Genomic DNA, 26,211 nt, shown 5'->3' on the forward strand with positions numbered 1-26,211 from the left:
GGATCTCATTTATGGCGCGGAGACCTGGTCCAGTCTGCAAAGAGAGTTAAGAAAAAAGAGAAGGAGAATTAAAAGAATAAAAGTCCAACGACTTAGATTGCTAAGTCATGTAGAGCGAACGCTCTAGTACGGAAGGTCTTCAAAACTAACCCTGAAGAACGGCGGCGTGCAGTGGACCGCTACTAAGGTGGCACACGCAGGTGGGAGAGGACCTCAAGCAACTTAGCGTTGCGAAACTGGAGACAGCTAGCTAGGGACCGAGCTGGACTTGTCTTAAACCTTTTCTGGCATCGAATGTATCGGTGAGATCTTTTCCCACCAGACCTTGATAGAGCGGCATTCTGCACAAATGGATAAGTTTATCAGTGATGCCAAAAGAAGACATTGCTCTGAAAAGTTCTTCGTCTATCCCTCGAACTATTAGTGATACAAAAATGAAAATATATTAAGCTAGAAATTTGACACTTGCTTACATTTACTCGAAGTTTCAATTTTTTGACGGATATCTGAATTCACCAATGGGAAACCTAACAAAATATTGAAAAGTTCTTTTAATATTTTTAAAAATTGACTGAATTCAATTCCTTATTTACTGTTATAATTCTGAAATATTGGTATCTTAGGGTAAAATAGTGTCAGAAGATCTTTAAACAACATTCTAGCATTTTGATCTCACAATTTTCCCGATTAACAAAATTGTATAACAGTTACCAATGTTAAACCTCAAATGCTCTATACAAAAATAACTTCTTCAAAATACCGCGATGCTTGCGTTGTCACCATAAATATTCTACTGAACACAACCTCAACCGGCATTGTTCAATCGAGACTCGAAGAAATGACAGATGACAATTTTAAGTCAACTGATAAAGTTTGTTGTGACGGCAACCAGCAAAAACAAAACAGTTTCTTCAAAGAAAAGAAAAGTTTACATTTGTTAAATTAATTTAACAAAACTCAGACAATAATAAAAGTAGACTGCCTGTCCCCGGTAAGTAAATCACATTTCCTCATGTTCTTTAATAAAAAGAACATTCCTAGGAATTTTTTTAGTACATTTTTTATTTTAATAGAATTTATTTACACTCGTAGCAATCGTAGTTGTTGGTTTAAAAAATCAAAATAATGTTTTCTAAAGCACGCAATTTTATTTGCACAACAATTCTTGCTTCACCATCATCATATAAAAGGCCCTTTGTTCATCCAAAATTAGCTATTGTCGGAATGGAAGCTAATAGATTGTCCTCCGATGCATCGGATTGCGGCACTAAAATAAAAGTTCTTCACGATCCTGCAAATCAAGAATTCCACATTGAATTCTCGAAGAAATGTCGGGCTTTTTTGAATTACGAAATGGAAGGCGACGTCATAAAGATTATGCACACTGAAGTTCCTAAAAAGTTTGAGGGCAAAGGTTATGGCAAAGTTTTGGCACAGGTTGGAAAAATATTTGTTATTTGCATGATTTTGTTTTTATTTGTGTTGCCTGTAGTAACCGTGTTCATAAATTATAAGTTCATTGTCGATATCTTATGTCAAAAAAATATCATTATTTTTAAATATAATTTTGCAGTTCATTGGATACACTTTCTTTTTCACTTCTTGCAATTTTCGATTTCATTTCATAAATTAGCTTTGCTTCTTTAAATCAACTTTAAGTAAAGGTTCTTCTTTTACATTTAATTGTAAGAACCCAATATATTGGTATTACCATTGCTATTTTGCTGCCAGCTTACAAGATGTTTCTCAAGTCTTAATTTCAAATTTCGGTATTTATTATGTGAATTTATATCGAACCTTTACATCAATTTAAATATTGGGATGGTATTCAATATGAAAGTTAAACAAATGTTTTTTCTTAACCGATCGAGTTTAAGTGTCTGAAGGTCTATTTTTTATTTAAAAATAGTACCTACTGTAAAATAATATAACCATCTAACGTTTAAGAAAATTAATACAATTTCAAACTGCGTATACGCACCAGTGTCATATTACTTATGTCATTTAACATATTTAAAATAAAATATAATGAAAATCGGGACGAGCCTTTTGAGTTTTGCTTAGTTTCGTGTTAAATAAGAACACTGTTTGCCCATTCAACGCGAGCGGTTTGTTGCGGTGTCCTTTCAGTCTCCAATGATGCACCAGAGGCCTTTAGGATTCTCTAAGCCTGCCGTCTTTGTTTGTATAGGCTTTTCGAAAGTTTCCCCTTTCCATTTCTGGATGTACTCTCAGTATTAGTGGTAGGGTCATTATTGACAACCCTGTCACTACTGGAATTAGGTATCGCTAACTTCCTACTCTCGTTGCTGCCAACAGCAGAGGAGGGTCCATGAATTGCCACTACCCCCTTCTCTGTGTTGGCCGCAGGAGGTACGGCTACAGGCTTTAACGACAAATTGCCGCCCGGTCTTGAAGAGTTACCGGTCTCATCATTTGTTTTCTTTTTTGTTATTATTCATTTTTGGTCCCACGCGTTGATAGGGCTAGTTAATCAGAAGGTCACCAAGTATCCGGATACTCCGTTACAGACTGAGTTTTTTTTAATTGAATTTGAACACCTTAACGAGCACATTTTTAGGTAATCTTCTTTATGCTGTTATAATTATATAAAAATATATAGATATAGAAATGATTACTAAATATTCCCATATCTTACCTTTAATTTTGTATTAACATGCAAAAACATCTATTAAAGGCATTAACATTAACTGTTAATTTTAGTTATTATTTTAACTTGAATATGGTATAGTACAATAGTATCTGCGAAGCTTGTCTGCATAAGAATGTCTATTAATTATATTAAAATGAAAGTAAGCAAAGTTAACGATTTTATATAAAATTCAATTATGCAAAATTAAAAAAATAAGTATCGATTATAACAAAACATAAATAAAATTTTAATTTGTCAATTATTGTAATATTTTTGTAGTTTTTTTTTTCGTTTTCTAAAGTTGTGAATCATGACAATTTCTCATGGTATTCCATTGATTATGCTCGGTACGGTGTGTTAAAGTTTATGTCTTCCGTAGTTGTTGTAGTTTCTTGGTATCTGTAACATTCCTTATGCACGTCTTCTGGTGTTGAATTGGTTGTTTGATCCAGTTGTCATCAAAGTATTCTACTACGGTTACCATCTTAAAAAAATCTTCAACTTATAGTGGTTTAAAAAGTTTGTCATACGTTGTTAATTTGATTTATAGCTGCATTTTGGAGTTTTTGAATTTTGATAATGTGGGTTTTAGCTGCATTACCCCAATCAAGTATACCATATCGTATCCCAGATTCCATCATAAGTAATACACTTCTTTTAAAACATAGTGTGGTATTTTAGATGAGATAGTGCAAACAGCGCTTTCTTTAGGTCCATCCTCAATTTGTCAATGTGTTTATCCCATAAAAAGTGACTCTCTATTACTACTTCCAATTACCTGTAGTTGCGTATTAATTCGATGCATTCTTTTTGCGTTTTAGGGCATTCGTAATTCTGTAAATACATTTTTTGCTATGCATCATTTTTGTTTTTGATGCATTCATTACCAAGCCGTTGTCGTGACACCATCTGCCATGTAGAATTCTCACTGAATTATCTTTGTTGCCGTATGAGGATAACTATGGCGAACGAAAATAGTCATATCATCAACAAAAGCAAAGGGACTACTCTATTTGAAGAGTCGTAGCAATCGTTAGTGAATAAGACAAACAAAATTGGAACCAGTTTAGATCCCTGCGGAACTCCATATCTTAACTCTTTTTTTCACTCATAGCATTTTTGATTTTAACACATAATTTTCTGTTTTGCAGATATTCTGTCAGCTAATCAGCCATAGAGCCACGAATTCCAATTCTTCTTAGAGCTTCAATAAGATTTAAGTGATTTAATGTGTCAAACGCCTTACTGATGTCCATTAAGATTACAAATATGTGATGTCTCTTACCTAAACTTTCGTTGGCACAGTTCGCTAATTCACAAAGTAACTTTCTTTTATGTTTACCCTTTTGAAAGGTGGCTTCTATGAACCAATGCATGATTGTCAACAAAACCTTGCAACCTGTTGGCAATCAAACCTTCCAAACATTTTTCAATAACTGGAAGAATTAATATATCCCTATAGTTGTTTAGTTGGTCCTTTGCTCCTCCTTTGTAAATCGGCCTTACAACTGCTGTTTTGGAAATACGAGAAAGCCAATTGGCACGGATTTTTCTTAATAGTAACGTAGACGCCAATGCTGATATGATAACAAGTTTGATTTTCCTGGGAATGAGAATTTTAATCCCGAACAGGGTTAAAAGTATTAGAACTAAGGACAACGAATGGTTCTATGCGAGTTGTAAAGAGGTTGTTGGGGTCATGGAGGTAAGTTTCCGTTGTTTCAAAGTTAATCCAACTGAGGAAAACCGGAATAAGTTCAAGCAAGCTAAGAAGGTCTACAACGCCCATATTAAACGGAGCAAATTTATATATTATCATTGTCCCAAAGGTACACATTTTCGATCATTTGTAATTTGGAATTCTTAATCTTCTCGGTTCCTACGCTCTTTTTAAATGACATACGTAAGCTCCTTAGAGAAAGCTAATTTCTTTACTTGAACGAGTTAATGATTCTATGAGACTAATCTTTTTTTCGCACTATTACTGTAGCAAGAGTCCCTAGAGATCTTAACACACGTGGTCCGAATAGTATCCCCCTATTGTTCTGAAGAGGAGTTCTTTAACGCTGGGAAAATCACTACGCAAGCATTTTCATCTATCCTACTCCTCAGGTCGCGTTCCAAGCAGATGGAAAGCAGCATTTGTCCAGCCTACCGCGAAAAAAGGCGAATCTTCCTCATCCTCTATTTACCGACCGAGTGCAATTACATCCCCTTTTCCAAGCTCATGAAAACGCTGAGTAATTATCAGCTTAAAAAATATGTCAAACATTTTTAATGACCAACTATCGGCTTTTGCAGCCATAGGTCTTATGGTAATCTTAAGGTTCATCTCACAGCGCATTGTGCTCCTGTGCCTCAAGTAATAACTTTCGCCAGCTTACTCTATCTCTAGCTTGCTGCTATACCAAGTTGAAATTCGTCGGCCTCAACTTGATCACTCCACCGGAGATGAGGTCTGCCTCTGTTCTTGTTCCCGCAGGCTTGGCGTTTAATACCTTGCGGGCTGGAGCTTCGATGTTCGAGGCTGAAGTAACAGCGATTATCAAGGGTAATTCTATGTTTGATCTCCGCGCTGATGTCATTTGCAGAATTAACAGCAGTGCCAAGATGAACAAATTCGTTTACCACCTCCAAGTTATACCTTTCAATTGTCAGGTTTTGACCAAGTATATGGTGTAAATCTACTCTATTTGAATACAGTAAATACTTCGTTTTATTCTCGTTAATGTCATGACCCATTTTCTTTGCCTCAGACTCGATATTAGAGAAGGTACCCGTCCCTACTCGTTTGGTTCTTCCAATAATGTCGATTTCATCTGCATATCCAAGATATTGTGTGGATTTTTAAAAGATAGTGCCACTTATATTGGCGTTGATGTTGCGCATCACTCTTTCAAGAACAATATTGAAGCAGCTGCATGACAGCGCATCGCCTTGTCGAAGTCCTCTGGTGGTTTCGAAGGTTTCGGTTAAGTCTCTTCCAATTTGGGTTTGGCATCAGACTTTCTTATCTAAAATGCGTGGTTTCAGTTTTTTAGAATCCCTCCTTCAATGAATTAGTAACTATCTTTAGAACCGTTAAATAGAAGTAGTATTGGAAGGGTTCAAGTCTAAAAACCACAAATAATATTCTTTCTAATTTTTATTAATAATCTCCTTCCAATCCAATAAATTGTTTCGCTGACGATAGTACTCTTAGCTTTTCATTTTTGTTTTCAGACTCATATCCCTCTTCATTGGATGTGGAACTACACGAAAAAATATGATAAAATTAATTCCGACGAAATAAATAATCGCGTAGAATTTAATGCTTCGAAAACCCAATTCCTAATCATCTCAATATTCTTGGTATGTGTGTCACCACCTCTTGTGGAGCGACCACATACGTGAAATCTCCAATAATGCCGCAAGATATTTGGATTTCCTTAGGCAATGGAAGGAAATTGTCTCATTTCTGAACTGCCTGTTATTTACAAGAATTTTATTCGTACAAAGCTTGAGCCCATCTCTGGGCAGGTGCTCCTACAACTTACTTAAGTCCCCTAAACAGTATTATTGAACGTAGAGCATTTAAATAATATTTTTGTTGGTTCCTTTAAAAGATAGGGCGGTTTTTAATTAGCAATATTTTTAATTAACAGTAAAATGATTACTTAAACACAGTTACTCCCAAAATTGAGCGTACACCAAGGAAACAAAAGATAAGAATTTTATTTTTTCCTTTTTTTAAATCATTAAAAAAAATACTTAATAACTAATCAATTTATTCACACAAAATTGAGCGTACATTTAAACCTAAATATTTTTCTAAAAGCCAAGAGAAGTTAACAAAAACACTAAAAAAAATTAAAAAAAAATTAAATGTTCAATATTTTGTGGGGCGACCTTTGGAATCTATCACTGCTTTCAGACGATGCGGCATTGATTCTAACAATTTTTTAGTGAAATCAGGAAAAATAGATTTCCAGACATCCTTGATTTTAGTTTTTTATTTTTTTTTTTAACTTCTTCCCACAAATACTCGATTGGCTTCAAATCCGGTGATTAAGTTGTTTTTTTTTTTTGTGTTGTAGAGCAACCATTCCCTTACAATAAGTGACGTGTGCTTGGAGTCGTTGTCTAAGTTTAATTTTTGGGGGGATTTACGCATATTTTGCTTGAGGATTTCAAGATAATTATGTTTATCCATGACGGTTTCTATAAACTCAAAATAACCGACGCCATTAGCCGCCATAGATCCCCATAGCATTATGCAACCCCTTCCATGTTTTACCGATAGGCAAACATTGTTCTTTCTGAGCTCAAAGTTGGGCTTCCTCGAAGCAATTTGCCTACCGTCCGATCCAAAAAGGTTTATTTTAGTTTCATCTGTGAACAAAAAAATATTGCAAAAGCTTTTTTATTAACGATTGAAATAAAGGGTTTCTTGCGTGCTATTCGCCCGTGAATTTGTTTTTTCGAAGAACGCGCCTTAAGGTTTAAGTTAACAAGGGCCTTCCAATGCGTGCCGCGATTGTCTTGTCTTTGGGGTTTCTTTTATTTTTCGCACGATCAGTCTCTCATCATATTGATAAAGAATTTTCTTTCGGGTCCTTCCTACTCGATTCAGCAGAGTACCTTCATATCTGAACTTATTGATTATTTTGTGAACTGTTGAATGCGTTCGCCCGACCATTTCACCAATTTCACAAAGGGATTTGCCTTGATAATGCATATTAATTATTAATTTTCTTGTTGAAATATCGGTTTGTTTTCTTTATGTCAGCCATATTGAACAATAAAAACATATCCGTTTCTCCTTAACACCATCTACATAAAAGATTTACATGGCTTCACAGCGCGATAAACTACGATCCACAGTTTCTCCTCCTGCAATCCAAAAAACACAGTCACAACTATTATCGAAATCTCCACTCACAACAAAACAAAAAAAAAGTCTCCAGAAGACAATACTTCCACTAACACTATGGAAATGTTTTTGAAATTTGAAAAAGCTATTCACGTACAAACTGAATTGATTACGTCACAGATTGCAGACTTTGAAAAAAGAATCACTGTAAAAATGGACACTGATGTAGCTGAACTAAAATCTTCTATTGAAGGCAAAAACACTCTAGTAAAGATATAAATCCTTCGTACGTATCACCCTCCAAAACCCATTTGTTTACATTGTTGTATTTGTAATGTGAACGAATTCAACGAGAAAAAATTGACGTGTTTTCACGCATACATAGACACACTTACTGAGTTTTTTGGGGAAATTTAATAAATTGGAGGAGAAATTACACGCACACTATGAAAAAGTTTATGAGGCTGATTTCCGGTTTAGCTTGTAGGCAAACCAAGATGTCTACCGGGGATTTATATCTTTATATAGAGTGTTTTTGATTGAAGGTCTCAACGCGCGAATGTCAATGTTGGAATCAAAACAAACAGAAATTGAACCACTAAAGGAAGAAAACCGAAAACTAAAACAACAAATACAAAAGCTTGGCGAAGAAATTAAAACTGTCTCTATACACATGGATGCATACAAAGAGGAACAACAACAAAAAGAGACGATTTGCGATGCACTTTTACACGGAGTTCTACTTCTGCCAACGGAAAATCTACTTTTGATATTTACTCAACTTTGTAATAAATTAAAATGTACACCACCAACAATTAAAAGTGTTTTTCGTTTAAAATCGAAACACGAAACTGCAGCACCACCGATTGTAATCAAATTTTTCTCGCAACACGACAAGCTACTTGTTTTACGATCCATTGCAAACCACCGAAAAATAACAAACAAACAGCTTCATCTCGATGATCTTGGCTTAGGCAATGTGAACGCAACGTAAAAATCTAATGTTTACTTCCACGAGAGCTTAACAATAAAAAATCGCTCACTACTGCAGCAAGCACTGAAAGCTAAGAGAGATAAGAAGCTGTTTTCTGTGTTTACTATTCGTGGACTTTTGTACATAAAGAAGAGTAAAGATGAGGATGCAAAATTATTTCAGTCCACTGATGACTTACCTGATTCTGCCACGATGACGCAAACAACAACAAACACTGCAACAGAGGATGACTAGTTTACTTCTTGTTATCATTGTTTCTGATAAAGTAATTATTGTAGTTGTTCTAACTTGCAAGTCTTTTACTTTTTCTTTTTCTTATTTTTCTTATATATATGTATTCACTTTTTTTTTTTTAAATTATGTTTTTTTAATTGCTACAAATTTCGAATTACATTTGAATGTACATAGGTAGATACTTTCAGTTGAAAGTCTTCCTTATTATTTATCATATATTCAATTGTTATCTTTTTAAATTTAGTCACACATTTTTTAATCATCATCATCTTCTTGGTTTTTTGGTTTGTTGTTTTTCTTTGGCAGTTTGTGCAATGATGGGTGTGACTTATTGGGCACCTTCTATTGTTGATTAATTACAATGGATGGTCTTAGTGAGTTTTTAAGGGAATCTTTAGTCGCTTATAGTAGAGATAACACGCGGATAATGATAGATGTAATATGTAGCCAACATGCTGGGTTACAATTTTGTCACCTTAATGCGCAAAGTTTGAGATCTGGGGCAAAATTGGATAAATTCAGATACCTGTTTGAAGTTTCTAAAGTTGATGTCATTTGCGTTTCTGAGTCTTGGTTCGTTAGTGATAATATGGATGCACTATATAATGTTAAAGGCTATACCCTATTTAGATCTGATAGAGTTGACCGTGTTGGTGGAGGTGTGGCTATTTTTGTTCGAGAAAGTTTAGATTGCAAACTTGTTCGTAAATCTTTACCTGGTAGTGAAATGCAATATGTGTTTGTAAGAATAATTTGTAAATTAAATAAGATATTGTTGGGATCTGTTTATCGACCAAATTCAAACATTGACACTTCACCTCTTATAACGATTTTAGACGAGTTATCATATGTATCACCTTTTTTAATTGTATGTGGAGACTTTAACTCAAATATTCTTAAAGATTTTTTTTTAATCAATAGTATGAGTGCACTTAATTTAACACCAGTAAATACTTCAGTTCCAACTACTTTTACCAGGGATAGCAGTACACTCCTGGATGTATTTTTTGTTAGCCACCCATACAAAGTCCTTCACTTCAATCAACTCTCTGTGCCTTGCTTTTCCCGTCATGATATGATTCAATTAACATACCAATGTGAACCTATTAGAACTGAGAATTTGTTTATTTTCCGTGATTTTAAAAATATCAATCTAGAACATTTACGAAACGATCTCCTTGCAGTAGACTGGTTCAGGATTTATTTTATGCACCATGTTGATGATCAAGTAGGTTTCATGCAAAATAACATTAAAAAACTTTTCGATACTCATGTTCCGCTCATAACAAAATCTTTCAGGTCGGTTTACTCATGTCCATGGTTCACTAATGAAATTAAAAATTTATTGCACCAACGAGATCAAGCCTATAAGCGATGGAAAAGATTTAGGTTAGATGTACTTTACAACAATTACCGTGTACTGAGAAATAGAGTAACCTGCAAAACAAACGAGGCAAAAAGACGTTATTATTCCCCAAGACTGGATCCTTCGCAGGCTAAACATAAATTATGGAAAAATCTAAAAGATATTGGAGTGGGCAAACAAGTAAACCGACAAAGCATCAATGTTGATTGTAATGAGTTAAATAAAATGTTTGTTTCTGCTTCTTCCTCAAGAGCTGGTGAAGCACCATACAACTGTGACCACGCTGGTGAAGCACCATACAACTGTGACCACTCTAACAGTGGTAATTCTTTGACCATTCTTCGAGATCAATTAGCCGAGTATCTGGTAACTCTTTCTCCATGCCCTACTTTAGCTTCACAGCTGTTGATGATACAGATGTTTTAGAAAGCGTTTTGTCAATAAAATCTAACTCCACTAGTTTTGATGAGATAATCCCAATGTTTGTTAAAATAATTTTACCTCATATCTTAAAGTACATAACACACTTATTTAATACCATTTTTATGACAGGTGTTTTTCCTTCTGCTTGGAAGCGGGCAAAAATAATACCAGTTCCCAAAAATCAAACCGATTTCAGACTTATCGTTTCTCTCCAAAGTTCTGGAAAAAGTGATAAGTTTCCAAATACGTAGATTTCTTCAAGATAATAAATTACTCTGTGATAATCAGTCAGGTTTTCGTCCGAAACATAGTTGTACCACAGCTTTAATAAATGTAACGGAAGACATTAGGCAAGCGGTAGACAATGACAAAATAGCTTTCCTTATCTTGCTTGATTTCTCTAAAGCGTTTGATAAGGTAAACCACAATGTTCTGTGTAGTAAGCTTCGAAAACAATTTAATTTTTCCTTGTCATGTACAAAGCTTGTAGCCTCGTATTTAGAGGGAAGATGTCAGGCAGTTGCTATTGATAACTCCGTATCAGACTTCCTTCCACTGAGTTTAGGTGTTCCACAGGGCTCAATACTTGGTCCGCTATTCTTCTCGATGTACATAAATGACCTACCCAAATCTTTATTAAGTTCCTCAGTTGATATGTACGCCGACGACGTTCAGCTTCGGAAGAGCTTTCCTTTGGGCCTTGTGGAAAATGCGGCACACGAAGTCAATGAAGATCTGTTCAGGATTTCATGCTGGTCCCAAGCGAATGGTCTTAGCCTAAATCCATCCAAGTCAAAATGTTTGGTTATTTCCAGAAAAGCGGTTGACACTTCACGTTTTCCAAAAGTGTATCTTAATAATAGTAGTATCGAATTCGTTGACTCCGCAAAAAATCTTGGTATAACATTTAACAAAACCCTTAACTGGAATAACCATATCAGATTGACACTGGGTAGGGTATATGGAGGCCTTCGCATGCTTTGGACAACACAAAATATCACTCCGTTAAAAACCAGAATAATCCTAGCAAAAACGCTACTTATTCCAATTTTGCTGTTTGGGTGTGAAATTTTTAGCAACTGTGACTATGAGCACAAGCGAAAACTCAACGTGGCATACAACAGTATCGCGCGGTATATTTTTGGACTCAAAAAATATGAACACGTGTCCTCTTTTGCCAGATCTATTTATGGTATCAGTCTTGAAGATCTTTTTAAGTTGAAAACGCTGACCCTACTTCATTATATTCTTCAAATGCGTCAACCTACCAACCTTTATAGCAGGGTCTGTTTTACGCGTTCATCTAGAACTCCGGATCTCGTGCCTATTCGCCATACGTTTTTGGTTTCTGAACGACAATTCTTTATCTTTGCTATTCGGCTTTGGAATTCCCTACCACAACCCTTAAAATTCATAAGTTGCAGAACACTGTTCAGAGTTAAACTGAAGCAATTCCTGGGAGAGTCTCGACGATGATGATGATTATTAATTGTATTTGTATTATTATTATGTGTACCCATTATTCTTCAATTTAACATTTATCATACATTATATAATTTTAATTTTGGAGTAATTATAAATTAAATTGGGAGTACATAATTAAGTTAATTTTCTTTCTGAACTTGCAAAACTCTGTATGTAACACTTACATTAAATAATATACATATCATAGAATTTTCTTTGAAGCTTGCACTATATAAATGAGATATTGTATCTTACTGTGTAAGTTATTAAATAAATAAATTGAATTGAATTGAAAAATTGAATTGAATCCGTCGTTAATACAGAATAAAAAATTAGCTAATAAGACGCATAACGTTGCTAGGTAACAAAAAAAAAACAGCAGAATAACGGTAAACATTTCGAATTGTTTCATTTCCTGAGTGTTTTAACTAGGGTGTATGCTTAATTTTTATGCTACAAAACTAGGCAATGATTTTGTACTTTAGTATTTTTTACTAATATTTTTGATATTTAAAGAAATTTTTTTATATTTGATATTTAAAAAAATATCAACAATATAATTAAATAAGTTCAATTTATTAAAAAATTACTTAAAAGAAGTGATTTTAAAAATTATTAATGATGTACGCTCAATTTTAAGAGCAACTGTACATCGATTGTTGCTATTAATTGCAATTTCTTTAAGTCTCTAACAGATGGCACCTCAGTTTTTCTACAGAAATCTATAGGACCGTCCTACATGCATATTTCATGGCGTAAACGTTTTAGTACCGATTTTTGTTTACAATTTAATTTTATTGACATAATAAGGACCGACTTTTGAGTGGTACTATTTTTATATTATCTGGTGATTTCCGTTACCCGTTATCATAATTATCCCTAGCTCTACTTTTGCTGATGAAAATATTGTATGACAAAAAAAAAATCAGTTTTATGGTAAAAACATTTATAATCATAATAATTTGTATTGTAATAAAGTTGCTTCCCATTTCCATAAATAAGTCACTCAACATTCATTTTCATTTCTTTTTGTGTTCAAATTATTAATAATTTTTTTAATTTTTTGATAATATTTTTATTAAATTCGAATATCTCTGTATTTTCAGGCTGCCTTGGAGCACATAGAAAAGAATCAATATCAAGCTGAATCATACTGTGATTATTTCCGTCATTACGTTGAGAAGTACGAACCTAAATATTTAAAATATTTTAAAAACTAAAACCAAAACAAACGTTCTAAAGCGTACATTCTAAAATTCTTTTATTAAAAGACCTAAAAAGTTTACTGTACTGTCAATTGTAAAATATACATAAAATTGTTATAATAAACTCTTAGTGTAGCACAACAAAGACCTTTTTTGAGTTCATCTACTCTGAAGATACCTGCAACTAAATAGGAATGGACGAACAAGATTTTTCTAGTCTTGTCCTTTATTATGGTCGTGCTAGATTCTTTCATTCCATGCAAAAGATGGCACTTGATGGCTTAGCCAAACATCCGGCAAATGCCTCTTTTCGTTTGTACAACGGTATTTCGTTGGCTCTGGGTAATCGTGTTCAGGAAGGTATTCGGGAATTGAATCCTCTGAAGAATGAACCAGACTTGGGTTTGGCTGCAACACTGGGTCTTATTTATGCCCACAAACGATGCAATTTAGTCGACAATGACGCTGTGGCCAATTTGGAGGCAAAACTCAAGGAGGAACGAAAGAATTTGACAGCGAATTCGGCTTATTATGCGGCTGTGTTTTTGTTTCTCAACGGAAAAGTTGAAAAGGCTCGTGAATATGCTGAAAAGGCGTTAAAAATTAATCCCGAACTGCTTAATGCTCATGTGTTGAAAGCATGGACAGAATTGAGCACAGATGAACGACTAAGCAAGAACATTCTTCAATCGCTGGACAAAGTACTGCAAAAGGGCAAGAACATCGATGCATCATTGGGCCAGGTCAAGTACTTTCAGCTGAATAGTGACTACGAGAATGCCATTTCCGTGCTGAATAAGCTGTCTGTGCGTTTTCCAGAGCTGAATATTCCGCTGATTGAGAAAATGGAAACTCAGCTGGCTAGCTGGAATTGGGACTATGCTTTTGAGACAGCCTTGAGAATTGTCAATCTCGAGCCGTCGAATATATCGGCGTTGAGAGTGAAGGGTTTTCTGTTGGTATGCAAAGAGGGAAATATTCAAGCGGGTGTGCAGACCCTTCAACAATTGCTGAATGCCACCGAGCGGGTAGAAATGGGCAATTACAGCCTCATCCTGCAGATTTGCCAACTGTTTTCGAGAATTTGCGGTCGTCAGAAGGATGTCCTTAACATAACCAATAAGTACGTGGATAAAATAGTCCAACTGAGCCCGGGTAACGTTGAATTCCTCACCGAACTTGGCTACCAGTTCATTTTGATGGGCAACTACAAGGAAGCAACGAAGTGCTTCCGATCCGCGACCAAAGTCGATGACAATTTGTTCTTTGCCCTGTGTGGTCTGACATTGTGTCAAATTATCGAGAATGGAGTAACGGAGCAAGTACGACAGCAGGTTGAGTTTTTGAATGAAATGAAGGGAATCAATAAGGAACCGATTTTGCTGCTTCTTTCGTCGAAAATTGCTGAAAATGGTGATAAAGCTGTGGCATTACTCATCGAGGCCACAGAAATTCATTTTAAAAATCTGAAGACTTTGTCTTTCGGAGCGGAGTATCTCCTTCGATTCGATCCGGATTTCCTGCTGCAATTAACCGAGGAACTCATGCAACACTCACCTGTCCAAGTGCAAGTTAAGGTGGGTGTGAATCTCACGAAGGACACATTGCACATGTCGTTGAAGCATTGTTTGAATATTTTGGAAGCCGTTTGCAAGGCATGTCCCGGTTCGGTGAAGGCCATATTCCTCATGGCCAAAGTGGAGTTCCTTTGCGGTGAGATAAGTTCATCGACCACAACTCTCCAGAAGATCCTAAATGACATCGATCCAACCTACACCGATGCTCATTTGCTAATCGCTCAAATACACATTCAGCAGAAGCAGTTCTCGAAGGCCCTGCAATCCCTGGAAATTGGTCTGTCGCATAATTTCTCAGTTCGAGAGAATCCCTTGTATCATCTGTTGATTGGTATTGTACAGAAGAACCAACAGCAATACGTTGAGGCACAGAAGAGTTTTCTCAATGCCATGAACTTGACCGGAAGTAAGTTTACCCAAGAGTCGTCGAGTAATGTGGCCTCCCCGAAAAAATATCGCAAATCAGATATTGGAAGCTTTACTTTGGCCGATAAGGTGACGTTGTATTTAGAGTTGATTGAGGTGTACATTCAGCTGGGTGAGAGTTTTGAGAGCGAACGGTTGCTGCAAAATGCCATGGAAGAGTTTAGTGGAACTTCGGAAGAGGGACGATTGGTTATTGCAAATTCGGATCTGGGATTGCAGAGTGGGAATATAGCAAAGGCTATTGAGCTGCTCGAGGAAATTCAACCTGGACAATCTTACTATATTCAAGTAAGTGGGTTTTTGTTCTTCTGGTTGCTTCTGGTTTCTTGAAGAGTTTTTATTGCAGGCTAAAACTCATTTAGCAAATATATATCTTCATCAACGTAAAGATCGCGTTGCTTTCGCTAAGTGCTTTAAACAACTTGTTGAGAACTGTCCAGAACCTGAGAGCTATCTCATGCTGGGCGAGGCTTACATGTCCATTCAAGGTATGATTAACATTGCTAAGTTTCTTTCTCTTACTAACAATCATAAGCCAATCGAATGTTAGAACCTGATCTTGCTGTCGATGCCTACGTCCAGGCTCTGGAACTCAATCCAAATGATTCTTTGCTAGCGAGTAAGCTAGGCCGTGCTTATGTCAAGACGCATCAATATAAAAAAGCAATTCGTTATTATCAAGAAGCTGTGGAAAACCCCGATCATTCTGGACTGAAATTAGATCTGGCTGAACTTTATTTGAAATTGAAACAATTTCAAAACGCTGCCGATATTTTGATTCACGAAGTTGATCAGAAAAGGATGTAAGTCTCAAAATACAGTCAAAAAAAAATAAGAAAATCTGTCTTAAAATCCATTTTAGTGACGATAACGATATATCACCTCTACAACTTCGCACCAAGCAATTGCTTCTCTTAGCAAGGGTTCATGAAAAAGCTGGGAATATTGCCCTATCCCTAACCAGACTCAAAGAAGCTCGTGACAATCAATATCGAGTACAGAAAAGAGTCACTATTGACCAGTCTGGGAATTTACAAGAACAAAATCAAGTTCTTATTAAGTGAGAGTTGAACGAACGCCACTTGAAGTCATTTTATATTTTCTTTCTTTTATAGAATTTGCCTTCTCATTGCTGAGCAATCGATCAGCCTCCGCGAAAATGATCAAGCTGTAAAGGTCTTCAAGGAATCTCTCAAATACTCGCCGAACGATATAACAATTATGGCTGCCTTAGCTCGATTGCATCTACAAATGAATCAAATGGACCAATGCAAAGAGATATGCAGTCAAATTCTCCATTTGGATAGCAACAATGAAGCCGCCTCCGTCATGATGGCGGATCTTTCCTTCAGGAAGGTAAAAGCATGCCAATAAATCCTGCATCCAATATGATATTATGATTCCTCTCTCTTCTTTAGATGGATTTCGAAAGTGCAGCCTATCACTTCTCTCAGTTACTCATCTCTCAGCCATGTTATTGGACTGCTCTGGCTCGACTCATAGAAGTTATGCGTCGATCTGGGACCCTATCTGAGGTGGCTTCGTTCATGCAGCGAGCCGAACAAGCGTCGGTGAATCCATCACAAATAGCTGGATACAACTATTGTAAAGGTCTCTACGAATGGTATTGCGGAAATCCGAATGGATCACTGCGGTTTTTCAATAACGCTCGTCGAGACTACGAATGGGGACAACAGGCAGTCTTCAATATGATTGAGATTTGCATAAATCCCGATGGCGATCTGCCGAGTACAAATGATGCCGATTACGCTGCAGACAGTGGAGAGTTCAATGATTCTAGGATTGTTGCGTTAAGAACGGCAGAAAGGCTCCTCAAAGAACTTCGCCCTCGTCCAGGTGGAATGGACAATGAAGCACTCAACCATCGTTTGCTTCATAATTTCCTACAACTTTCGACGAAGCAAAAATTCCAAATAGAATCCTCACTGCAAGATTTCTCCGATCTCGCTTTGAAGGAAGAATATCAAAATTTAGTTGGACCGATTCTGGGAATGGCATCGGCTCTCATAATGTTAAAGCAAACTCAGCGAGCAAAGAATCAGCTTAAGAGAATCGCTCGAAATACCTGGAATTTCGAGGAGGCTGAGTACTTGGAACGTAGTTGGTTGCTTCTAGCAGATATTTACATGCAATCGAGTAAATATGATGTTGCAGAGAGTTTTGTCGAAAAGGTATTGGAACACAATAAGTCCTGTACGAAAGCTTATGAATTTTCTGGGCAAATTTTCGAAAAAATGCAAAACTATAGAGAAGCAGCAAAAAGTTATCATAGTGCATGGAATTGTGGTGGCAAGTCAAAACCACATGTTGGCTATAAGTTGGCTTTTAATTATATGAAATTGAAGAAGTATGCCGATGCTATAGATGTTTGCCAGCAGGTTATGAAAGAACATCCGGATTATACAATAATCAAGAAGGATATTCTGGATAAGTGTAGGAATAATTTGAGGTCCTAAAGTTGATTAAGTTTGATGCAATCGGAGTGTAGTAGGTTTTCTGAAATATGAAATAAAAGCTTTTCTTTGTTTTCAAACGATTTATTGGAATACTTTTGGGAATTATATCGTTGAGTTTTTCAATATTTCAAACCTCATTTGGATCAAGGGTTAATATGAAGCCTATTATAAAAATAGATAAAGAAGATACAATTCCTACATACTGTTAAGACTTCTTTATTCAAATAATAATTAAGTAACAACGTCTGTTCAAATTCAGCTGAAGAATAATAATAATAATTGAAAACATCAAAATAATAATTTCTATAAAAAGGTGTTCTAAGGTTTTTTAGATTACAAGCAAGTAAAAAGTAAAGTACTTATGACCCTATTTACACACTCATCTTGTCCGTTAGCCGGTGGAGACGCTGTAGCTACTTTAACACGTTCAATATTGTTATCAATAAAATAAGAATTTATTTCCAAGGAATTGAAAAACGTAGCACAATCGCTGAAAATTCTTCTAGGTCGACTGAAATATTGAAAGTACTTATCTAAACATGCAAGAACTTCTTTGCTACTAGTGGAATTTACAGGATAAAGCTTCACATGCTTTCTAAATGCATCTACAATTACTAGAATATACTTTCTCTTCCAACGAATAGAAGAAAGAGGACCAAAGTCAATGTATACAGATTCAAATGAAATAGGTTTCTTCCGTATAGAATTCAGGGTTCGATTATTACAATGCGACGGAATGGAATACATAATGCATTTTAAACAATTTTGAATGATGCGTTCAACTTTCTTCTTCATATTCCGAAACCAAGATTGTGTCTTAATGGCTGCGTTCAATCTCATACAGATAGGGTATCCGGATTCCTTTTTTGTTAGTGATTTACGTGTAAAATAACAGCTGATCAAAAACAGCTGAGAACACAAAAAAGGAATCCAAAGGTATCCAAGAATTTCTGGGGTATGCAGGTATCTGACAGAACAGCTGGCTCAACACTTGGTCAAATTTTAAGAAAATTGATTTCAGCTTTTTGTATTTGTCCTCATTTCTGTTTAGTCCAGTCAATGAACGAAAAAAAATTCCTTCACCTCAAAAAAAAAAAACAACAGTTTTGAAACTTGGCACAATTACTGATGATCACCCAAAAAAGTCCCCAAGAATCCAACTTGAGCTCTAGGGCAGTTAAGAGAAACACGGAGTTTGTTTCAGTTTATCTCGAGAACTATATGAGGTATCAAAAAATTTTGTTGCACAAAATTAAAGCTCATTCCATTAAAAAAAAATGCTTCCATTAATTTTTTCCTATCTCTTATAGTTTATAAAATAACTCTAGCGGCAGTGAAGAGAAACAAACGATTTTTTCGGTTTATCTTTAAAACTATTTACTTACTTACTTACTTAAGGTGGCGCTACAGTCCGGGGCGGACCTGGGCCTCAACCAACATGGGTCTTCAGCCAGCTCGGTCCCTAGCTAGCTTTCTACAGTTTCGCACGCCAAGTTGGTTGAGGTCCTCTCCCACCTGGGTGCGCCACCTGAGTCGCGGCCTTCCTCTACTGTGCCGTCCCTCTTGATTAGATTCAAAGACCTTTCGGGCTGGAACGTTGATGTCCATCCGCTCTGCATGAACATGACCTAGCCATCTAAGCCGTTGGACTTTAATTCTGCTAACTAGATCAGTGTCGCTGTACACTGTACAGCCCGTACAATTCGTCGTTATATCTTCTCCTCCATTCTCCATCTTTGCGTACGGGACCAAAAATCACCCAAAGAATTTTTCTCTCGAAGCATCCTAAGACGCTCTCATCTTTCATTGACAGGGTCCAGGCTTCAGCGCCATAAATGAGAACCGGGATGATGAGTGTCTTATAGATGATCATTTTAGATGCTCGAGAGAGGATTTTACTTCTCAATTGCCTTCTAAGTCCAAAGAATCAGCGATTTGCAAGAGTTATTCTTCGTTTGATTTCAGCGCTAATGTCGTTGTCTGTATTAATAGCGGTGCCTAGGTAGACAAAGTCCTTAACTACCTCAAATTTATAGCAGTCCATGGTGACGCAATGCTCAAAAACGCTTCACTGACATCACGCTTTGATCTTCCAATTATGTCAATATCATCTGCGTATCCGAGTAATTGGATGGACCTTTGGAAGATTGTGCCTCTAGTATTGACGGTTGAGTTTTGCACAATTCTTTCCAGAACGATGTTGAAGAAGTCGCATGACAGTGCATCGCCTTGTCTAAAACCTTTTTTGACATCAAATGCATCGGTAAGATCTTTTCCGACCTTGATAGAGCAGCGTGCATTCTCCATCGTCATTCTGCACAAACGGACAAGTTTGACAGGGATGCCAAAACTAGACATTGCTCGGTAGAGCTCTTCCCTATACGCGGCTTTAAAATCGATAGAGAGATGGTGGGTATCGATTTGAAGCTCCTGGTTTTTTTCCAAGATCTGCCGTAGTGTGAATATTTGGTCGATAGTGGACTTTCCTGGTCTGAAGCCACACTGATAAGAACCAATCAGGTTGTTGACGAATGGCTTCAGACGTTCACATAATACGGCAGAGAGGATCTTATACGCAATGTTAAGCAGACTGATGCCTCTGCAGTTGGCGCAGTTTAGAGGGTCTCCTTTCTTGTGTATCGGGCACACTATGCTGAGATTCCACTCATGGGGCATGCTTTCTTTTGACCATATTTTGTGATGAGTTGGTGCATGCTCCCTACCAAGTCATCGCCTGCTGCTTTGAATAGTTCGGCAGCGATGCCGTCAGCTCCAGCAGCTTTGTTTGACTTATGTTTATATATAGCTATCTTCACTTCGTCGAGGTCGGGTAGGCGGAATTGTTGATCTGCGTCGCCGAGGTTGAGTGGTTCTATCTTCCTTGCAGCGGAATTCGGTTCGTCATCGCCGTTATATAATTTTTAGAAGTGATGCACTTCCTTTTTCTATTTTCAATGTTCATTTTCTTTAGTATAAGAATTTCCAGAAACGTTTTTGAATCATCACATGTTTTCTTTACATGGCTATAGAGTTATTTTACAAACTAAAAATTAATAAGCTTTAATTTTGTAGAACATTAAAAGATTTCAAGATAAACCCGAAAAACCGAAAAAACTTATGTTTCTATTCACTTCCACTAGAGTTATTTTATAAACTAGCTATAAGAGATAGGAAAAAATTAATGGAAGCATTTTTTGTATACAATTTAATGAGCTTTAATTTTGTACAACAAAATGTTTTGATACGACAAATAGTTTTCGAGATAAACGTGAAAAACTGAAACAAACTCCGTGTTTCTCTTTACTTCCGCTAGAGCTCACGTCGGATTCTTGGGGTCTTTTTTTGGGTCATCACCAGACATCCCTTTGAATTCTGCCAAGTTTCAAAACTGTTGGATTTTTTTTGACTAGTAAGGATAGTTTACTTTTAAACGTAAATCGTTTAAAAACCGGACATTTTGCAAGTTAATTATTAATCGTATAGAATTCCAATTAAGCTAAGAGGAAATTTAACATAGATTACAGATTAAGGTTTTCTCTTATTTATTAAATTGTCACGCACCTATCAATTTATCATCATCCGAGGAATCAGTTGAATTATAAATTAAATGTTTTATCTTTCAACAATATTGATTTGGAAGCTTAAATGTTTCTCTGCTTTCTGTGAACAGCTGAAAGTTGTTTTTATTTTTTGACAGCTATCTTAATGCAGCTATCCAACTCGTTTAACAAGGTATCTGAAAATCCACCTATCCAAGATACCATATCCAACACGAGATTGAACGCAGCCAATTTGATCAAGATATTTGCCAGTACCCAAATGACATATTTTCTCGTGAGCAGCCCTTATAACATTACTTTCCATTTCGCGAGAATCATAGAATAATAAACGACCGTGTTGATCTTTTTTATAACTAGTCCACTATCTTAAACAAAGTTAGGAATTAATTCCAATTCTAACTTTTCTTTAAAGCTAGGGCCACACGAGCTATGCGGGTATTTATAGTCTGCTTTTCTAAAGTTTGAACTCAGTGATTATTCGGAACGGAATGATGAAATTTTTCAGGAGAATAGGTAATGTATAAGAGGTAATGGTAATGAGATTTTAATGCCAAACTAGGAAGAGAAAACATCTTTGGTGGGATAATCGGGAGATACAGCCTGCACGACACTACCTCCAACAACGGATTCAGGCTGATCGATTTCGCTGCGGGGCGAGACGTTCTGGTAGCTAGTACGCATGCATGGACATGGAAATTTCCCGATCAATCAACCGTCAACGAGATTGACCACATTGCGATCGACGCACGTATACAGGATATCCGAACATTCCGAGGGGCCAACATTGACTCGGATCACTACCTCGTTTTAGCCAAGGTACGTCTACGGATATCCCGATCCAAGCCAAACCAAGGAAGTACTGTGAGAAGATTCGACGTAAGGCGGCTACAATCGCAAGAGACTGCCATGTCCTTTTCCAATCGAGTCTCTAATAACCTCTTAAGCAGTCCTATGCTGCCTGCATTAAGCATTGAAAATCAGTGGCAACATTGCCTTGCAACCATCAGAGATGCCGCCTCTGAAGTGCTAGGTTTCACACGGCCACCACAGCGAAACCCCTGGTTTGACGACGAATGCCGGCAAGCTCACGCAGCGAAACAAGAGGCATACAAAACGGCGCTGCACAAAAGGACGAACAGAAGGAGATTGGTCCTTATCAGTGTGGCTTCACACCAGGAAAGTCCACTATCGACCAAATATTCACACTACGCCAGATCTTGGAAAAAACCCAGGAGCTTCAAATCGATACTACGATACCCACCATCTCTTTATCGATTTTAAAACCGCGTATGACAGCATCTATAGGGAAGAGCTCTACCGAGCAATGTCTAGTTTTGGCATCCCTTTCAAATTTATCCTCTTCACTTATATAAGAAAATTTCTGCTGACGAATTGTATCTGAAAAAGGGTTACTGAAATTTTCTATTTCTGTTGTCAACTTCTTCAAGTCTTCAGAAAATTTTTTAGTCTGCCCACTTTTAAGATCACGCGTTATGTCATCCTTCTGCAATAACCCCAACATGTTGTACAAGGATGATATATTTGCAGTTCTATCCGCATGAGTTTTTGCCCATTTTTGCCTGGCAGCTATGGAATTAGTAAAGGATGCAACACCAGTTAACCTATTTGCTGCATCGGCATTAATAGTTTGTTCTAGTATCAAATCCACTGGTGACATCGAGAAACATTTTTCAGTTCTTTTTATACCAAAGCCACACTTTTGTACCTGATGGACTAAGTATGGATGGGTTTTACTCATATTCATTAAATTTTGAGCAGTTTTAATGGTCCAACGTGCATAGTTTTGGTAGTTCAATGTAAAAAAAATGCATATCATATCAATAATCGATATAATAAAGTATGACTTATAAAATTCGAGTGCTTACATTTTTGCAATCATGAAGTGTTTATGATGTTTTTTTTAGTAATAACTAATAACAAAGTGTTTTTAAAAAGTGTTAAAATGCGTCTGGCAAGGGGAAGGCTGAAAACAAAACGTCTTGGACCCACATTTTTAGAATCAGGAGAATTCGTCTGATATTTTGATATATGATTCTTTTGGTTATGGATAACAGAAAAAAAGTTATTAAGGATTTAAGTTGAAAAATGTTGTTAAAAAGTGTTAAAATGCGTCTGGCAAGAGGAAGGCTGAAAAAAAACGTCTTGGACCCACATTTTTAGAATCAGGGAAATTTTTAAAATTTTTTGATGTATCATTCATGTGGTTATCATTTCGACCCAAAAAGTTGATTTTCGCGCATTTTGGCAGCCGTCTGGCAAGGGGAAGGCTGAAAGTAAAACGTCTTGGACACACTTTTCTGACATCAGTGGACCATCTACTATTGATTATATATTAATTTAAGTGGTTATCACTTCGACCCAAAAAGTTGATTTTCGCGCATTTTGGCGGCCGCCTGGCAGGGGAAGGCTGAAAGTAAAACGTCTTGGACACACTTTTTTGACATCAGGGCACCACCCCCTATTGTTTATATATGCATTTAAGTGGTTATCACTTCGACCCCAAAATCGGCAAAATGACCATTTTCGAACCCCCACCCCCGCCCCCGGCTGAAAAAAAAACCTCCCAGACGGTTGAATTTGGCATAATGTTGCGTATATCTACACATATATGTATATATATTTTGGTTAACACTCCACTCCCAAAATTTGCTGCCGGCTCTTGGTCTATAAGTAACGACGTCTGTTCACGTTCAGCTCAAGAATAATAATACAAATTAAAAAGATCAAAATAATAATTTCTATGAAAAGGTGTTCTAAGGTTTTTTAGATTACAAACAAGTAAAAAGTAAAGTACTTACAATACTTAAAAAAGTTTCACAAGCTTTCGGCATAAGACTTTAGGCTCTTCAAATTTGTTTATCATTAAAAACGGAGTTGAAACACGTTTTATATTTGGCTAGTTTAAATATATTTTAATACTTACATTTTTACACATGTATTTAACAATGATATTTAATATTCAATATTTACTATTTATATTATAATTCAAAATTCTATTTAAACTTAATCTATTATTATACTTTAATAAATAATAAGTTTTCACATTCAAGTTTGAATTTAGAGTTTATTCAAATTTCTCCAAAACAAACAAATATTTTGATCAAAGAACTAAACATCTAAGATTTTTAACAAAGATACTATGCCTTAGTCAGTTAAGTAATTAGAATTTTTACATTTTAAGCATATCTTACAGGCTGATATTATTATTATCTTTATGGTGTTATATATATTTAAAGTGCAAAATTGATTTCTTTTAGTATGTATTTTTACAAAACCTTAATCTTGCTTCCACTTTTTCAGGGTGTCTGGTGGCAGATTTATGTTTTTTAATACGAACACAAAGTAAATAAACAAAGCGGGGGGAGTGGCGCAATTGGAATCAGTGATAGTGCGGATTTTTCTAGAGAAACGATTCGTACACTGAACATTTCACGGCCAGAGCCCAGTCGATATTCAAGGACTCCCGAAAAAATTGAAATGGTTGAAGAGACTTTTGATAAAGGGCAGCCCCACTGGGACTTATGTATATGATATTTTAAAAAAGGATTTAAAGTCCTTTAAAGTCCATCCATTAAAAATTCAAATCATTCAAGAACTCAAAGAAAGTGACTTCGTTTCACGCAAAATTTTTTGTGAGACGATGTTGTAGCGTTTTCATAAAAGATATTGCATAGCCCCAGAGTAACTGTTTAGTGCGCCTTATCCACACATGGAACAATTAGACCATTAGACAAATGTCGGTTAGTCGGTTTTGGGACATCCTGGGGCTACTCCAAAGAGACAGTTTACAGCAACAGACCCCAAACTCTCAACATTCATTTCCTCGAAGTGTAATTGAATCAAGTTTACTGTAGCGTGTGGCGAGGCTCGATTTTGAACAGTTGACAGTTCGTGCAACTCGACGGAACACATTTGGCTGACAAAAAAAAAAATATATCAAATAGATTTTTAAAATTTATTTTGAAAATAAGAATCTGCCGCCAGACACCCTGTACATAACCAAACCAAAATGACACCTATTTAAGTTTGACGATTGTAAATTTATTTATTTCATACAATTCTGACTGCATCATAATCACATACAATTAGTTATTAAGTAATATTTCAACTTGAGGGTAAAAATAAGAACAAATACTTTTAGTATGAAAGGCAACTAACTCAATCTCTTCAGCTGAGTAAAAGAATGAACCATTAATGTATAGGAATAAAAGACAAGTTTTCAAAACTGATATCAAAATTAGTTTTGAGGGCAGAAAAACGGTAATTTTGGTACCAATTTTGATAGACTTTAGTGAGTCTACTCATAAGGCATCAAATAAAAGGTCAGAAGGCCTGCATTAAAAATCCGTTCTTCAAGCTACAAACTTGGGGCCGCCGCTTCCCAAACTTGACGAACATAACTGCAAATATTTATATTTTTATGTTTAATTGATATTGTATGGATATATATTATAATAAATAAAATAAATTAGGTGGCGCAACATTCCGTCGAGAACTAGGTACTAGTGACTTACAACTCTCAACCATTTGAGGGATGGAGGGGACCTATAGTTTTAAACCGAATCTGAACGGTTAATTTGAGAAAAGTTTTCATGACAAGAATAACTCTTGGAGGATTTGTCGATTACTCGCAAGAGGCAGTAGCAGTACCAACGCACTAACCATCATACAACATGTACCATCAAAATTCATAAATTCTGTTACAACAGCAATGTTCTTCGGGAATCGGATTCTCCGGGGCACGGCGACGAATACACCTAAAACCCCTTTGAAAGAGAAATATAATGTCCAGAGAATTAGACACATGTATAGAGCTTCTACACGTTAAGGGATATCGACGCTCTACAGATCATTTGTTACTGCCTCGACTCCAAAAAGTTATTGTGAAAAGAAAAGCTTTTACTGTGACACGCGGGAATTGAGCCTGAAATAATTTTTTTATTTTTTAAATGAACAGAG

At 36.2% G+C, this 26,211-nt stretch overlaps 1 protein-coding gene across 4 annotated transcripts; it reads left to right on the forward strand.

The window, feature by feature from the left end:
- Positions 1–855: 855 nt before the first annotated feature.
- LOC129938926 (tetratricopeptide repeat protein 21B-like) lies at positions 856–17,871 on the forward strand. 4 transcript variants are annotated; one of them, XM_056046760.1, is made up of 8 exons: positions 856–991; positions 1,074–1,437; positions 13,093–15,482; positions 15,541–15,682; positions 15,745–15,997; positions 16,057–16,254; positions 16,310–16,550; positions 16,613–17,871. In XM_056046760.1, the coding sequence occupies exons 3-8, from the start codon at positions 13,386–13,388 to the stop codon at positions 17,669–17,671; spliced, it is 3,990 nt and encodes a 1,329-aa protein (XP_055902735.1). In that variant the 5' UTR covers positions 856–991; positions 1,074–1,437; positions 13,093–13,385; the 3' UTR covers positions 17,672–17,871. The 4 variants fall into 4 exon arrangements, with proteins under 4 accessions (XP_055902735.1, XP_055902736.1, XP_055902738.1 ...); XM_056046761.1 differs by having other exon boundaries at positions 1,093–1,437; XM_056046762.1 differs by having other exon boundaries at positions 869–991; positions 1,139–1,437.
- The last annotated feature ends 8,340 nt before the right edge of the window (positions 17,872–26,211 follow it).

This window comes from Eupeodes corollae, chromosome 1 (assembly GCF_945859685.1).
Source record: "Eupeodes corollae chromosome 1, idEupCoro1.1, whole genome shotgun sequence".
NCBI classification, from domain to species: Eukaryota; Metazoa; Arthropoda; class Insecta; order Diptera; family Syrphidae; genus Eupeodes; species Eupeodes corollae.

What these genes read in the sequence shown, in the direction of transcription:
- LOC129938926 (XM_056046760.1), top strand. Translation starts at nt 13,386, where the DNA reads ATGGACGAACAAGATTTTTCTAGTCTTGTCCTTTATTATGGTCGTGCT. An exon ending in GGCTTACATGTCCATTCAAG is followed by an intron (nt 15,683 to 15,744) that starts GTATGATTAACA and finishes ATCGAATGTTAG; the next exon opens with AACCTGATCTTGCTGTCGAT. An exon ending in CAAAATCAAGTTCTTATTAA is followed by an intron (nt 16,255 to 16,309) that starts GTGAGAGTTGAA and finishes TTTCTTTTATAG; the next exon opens with AATTTGCCTTCTCATTGCTG.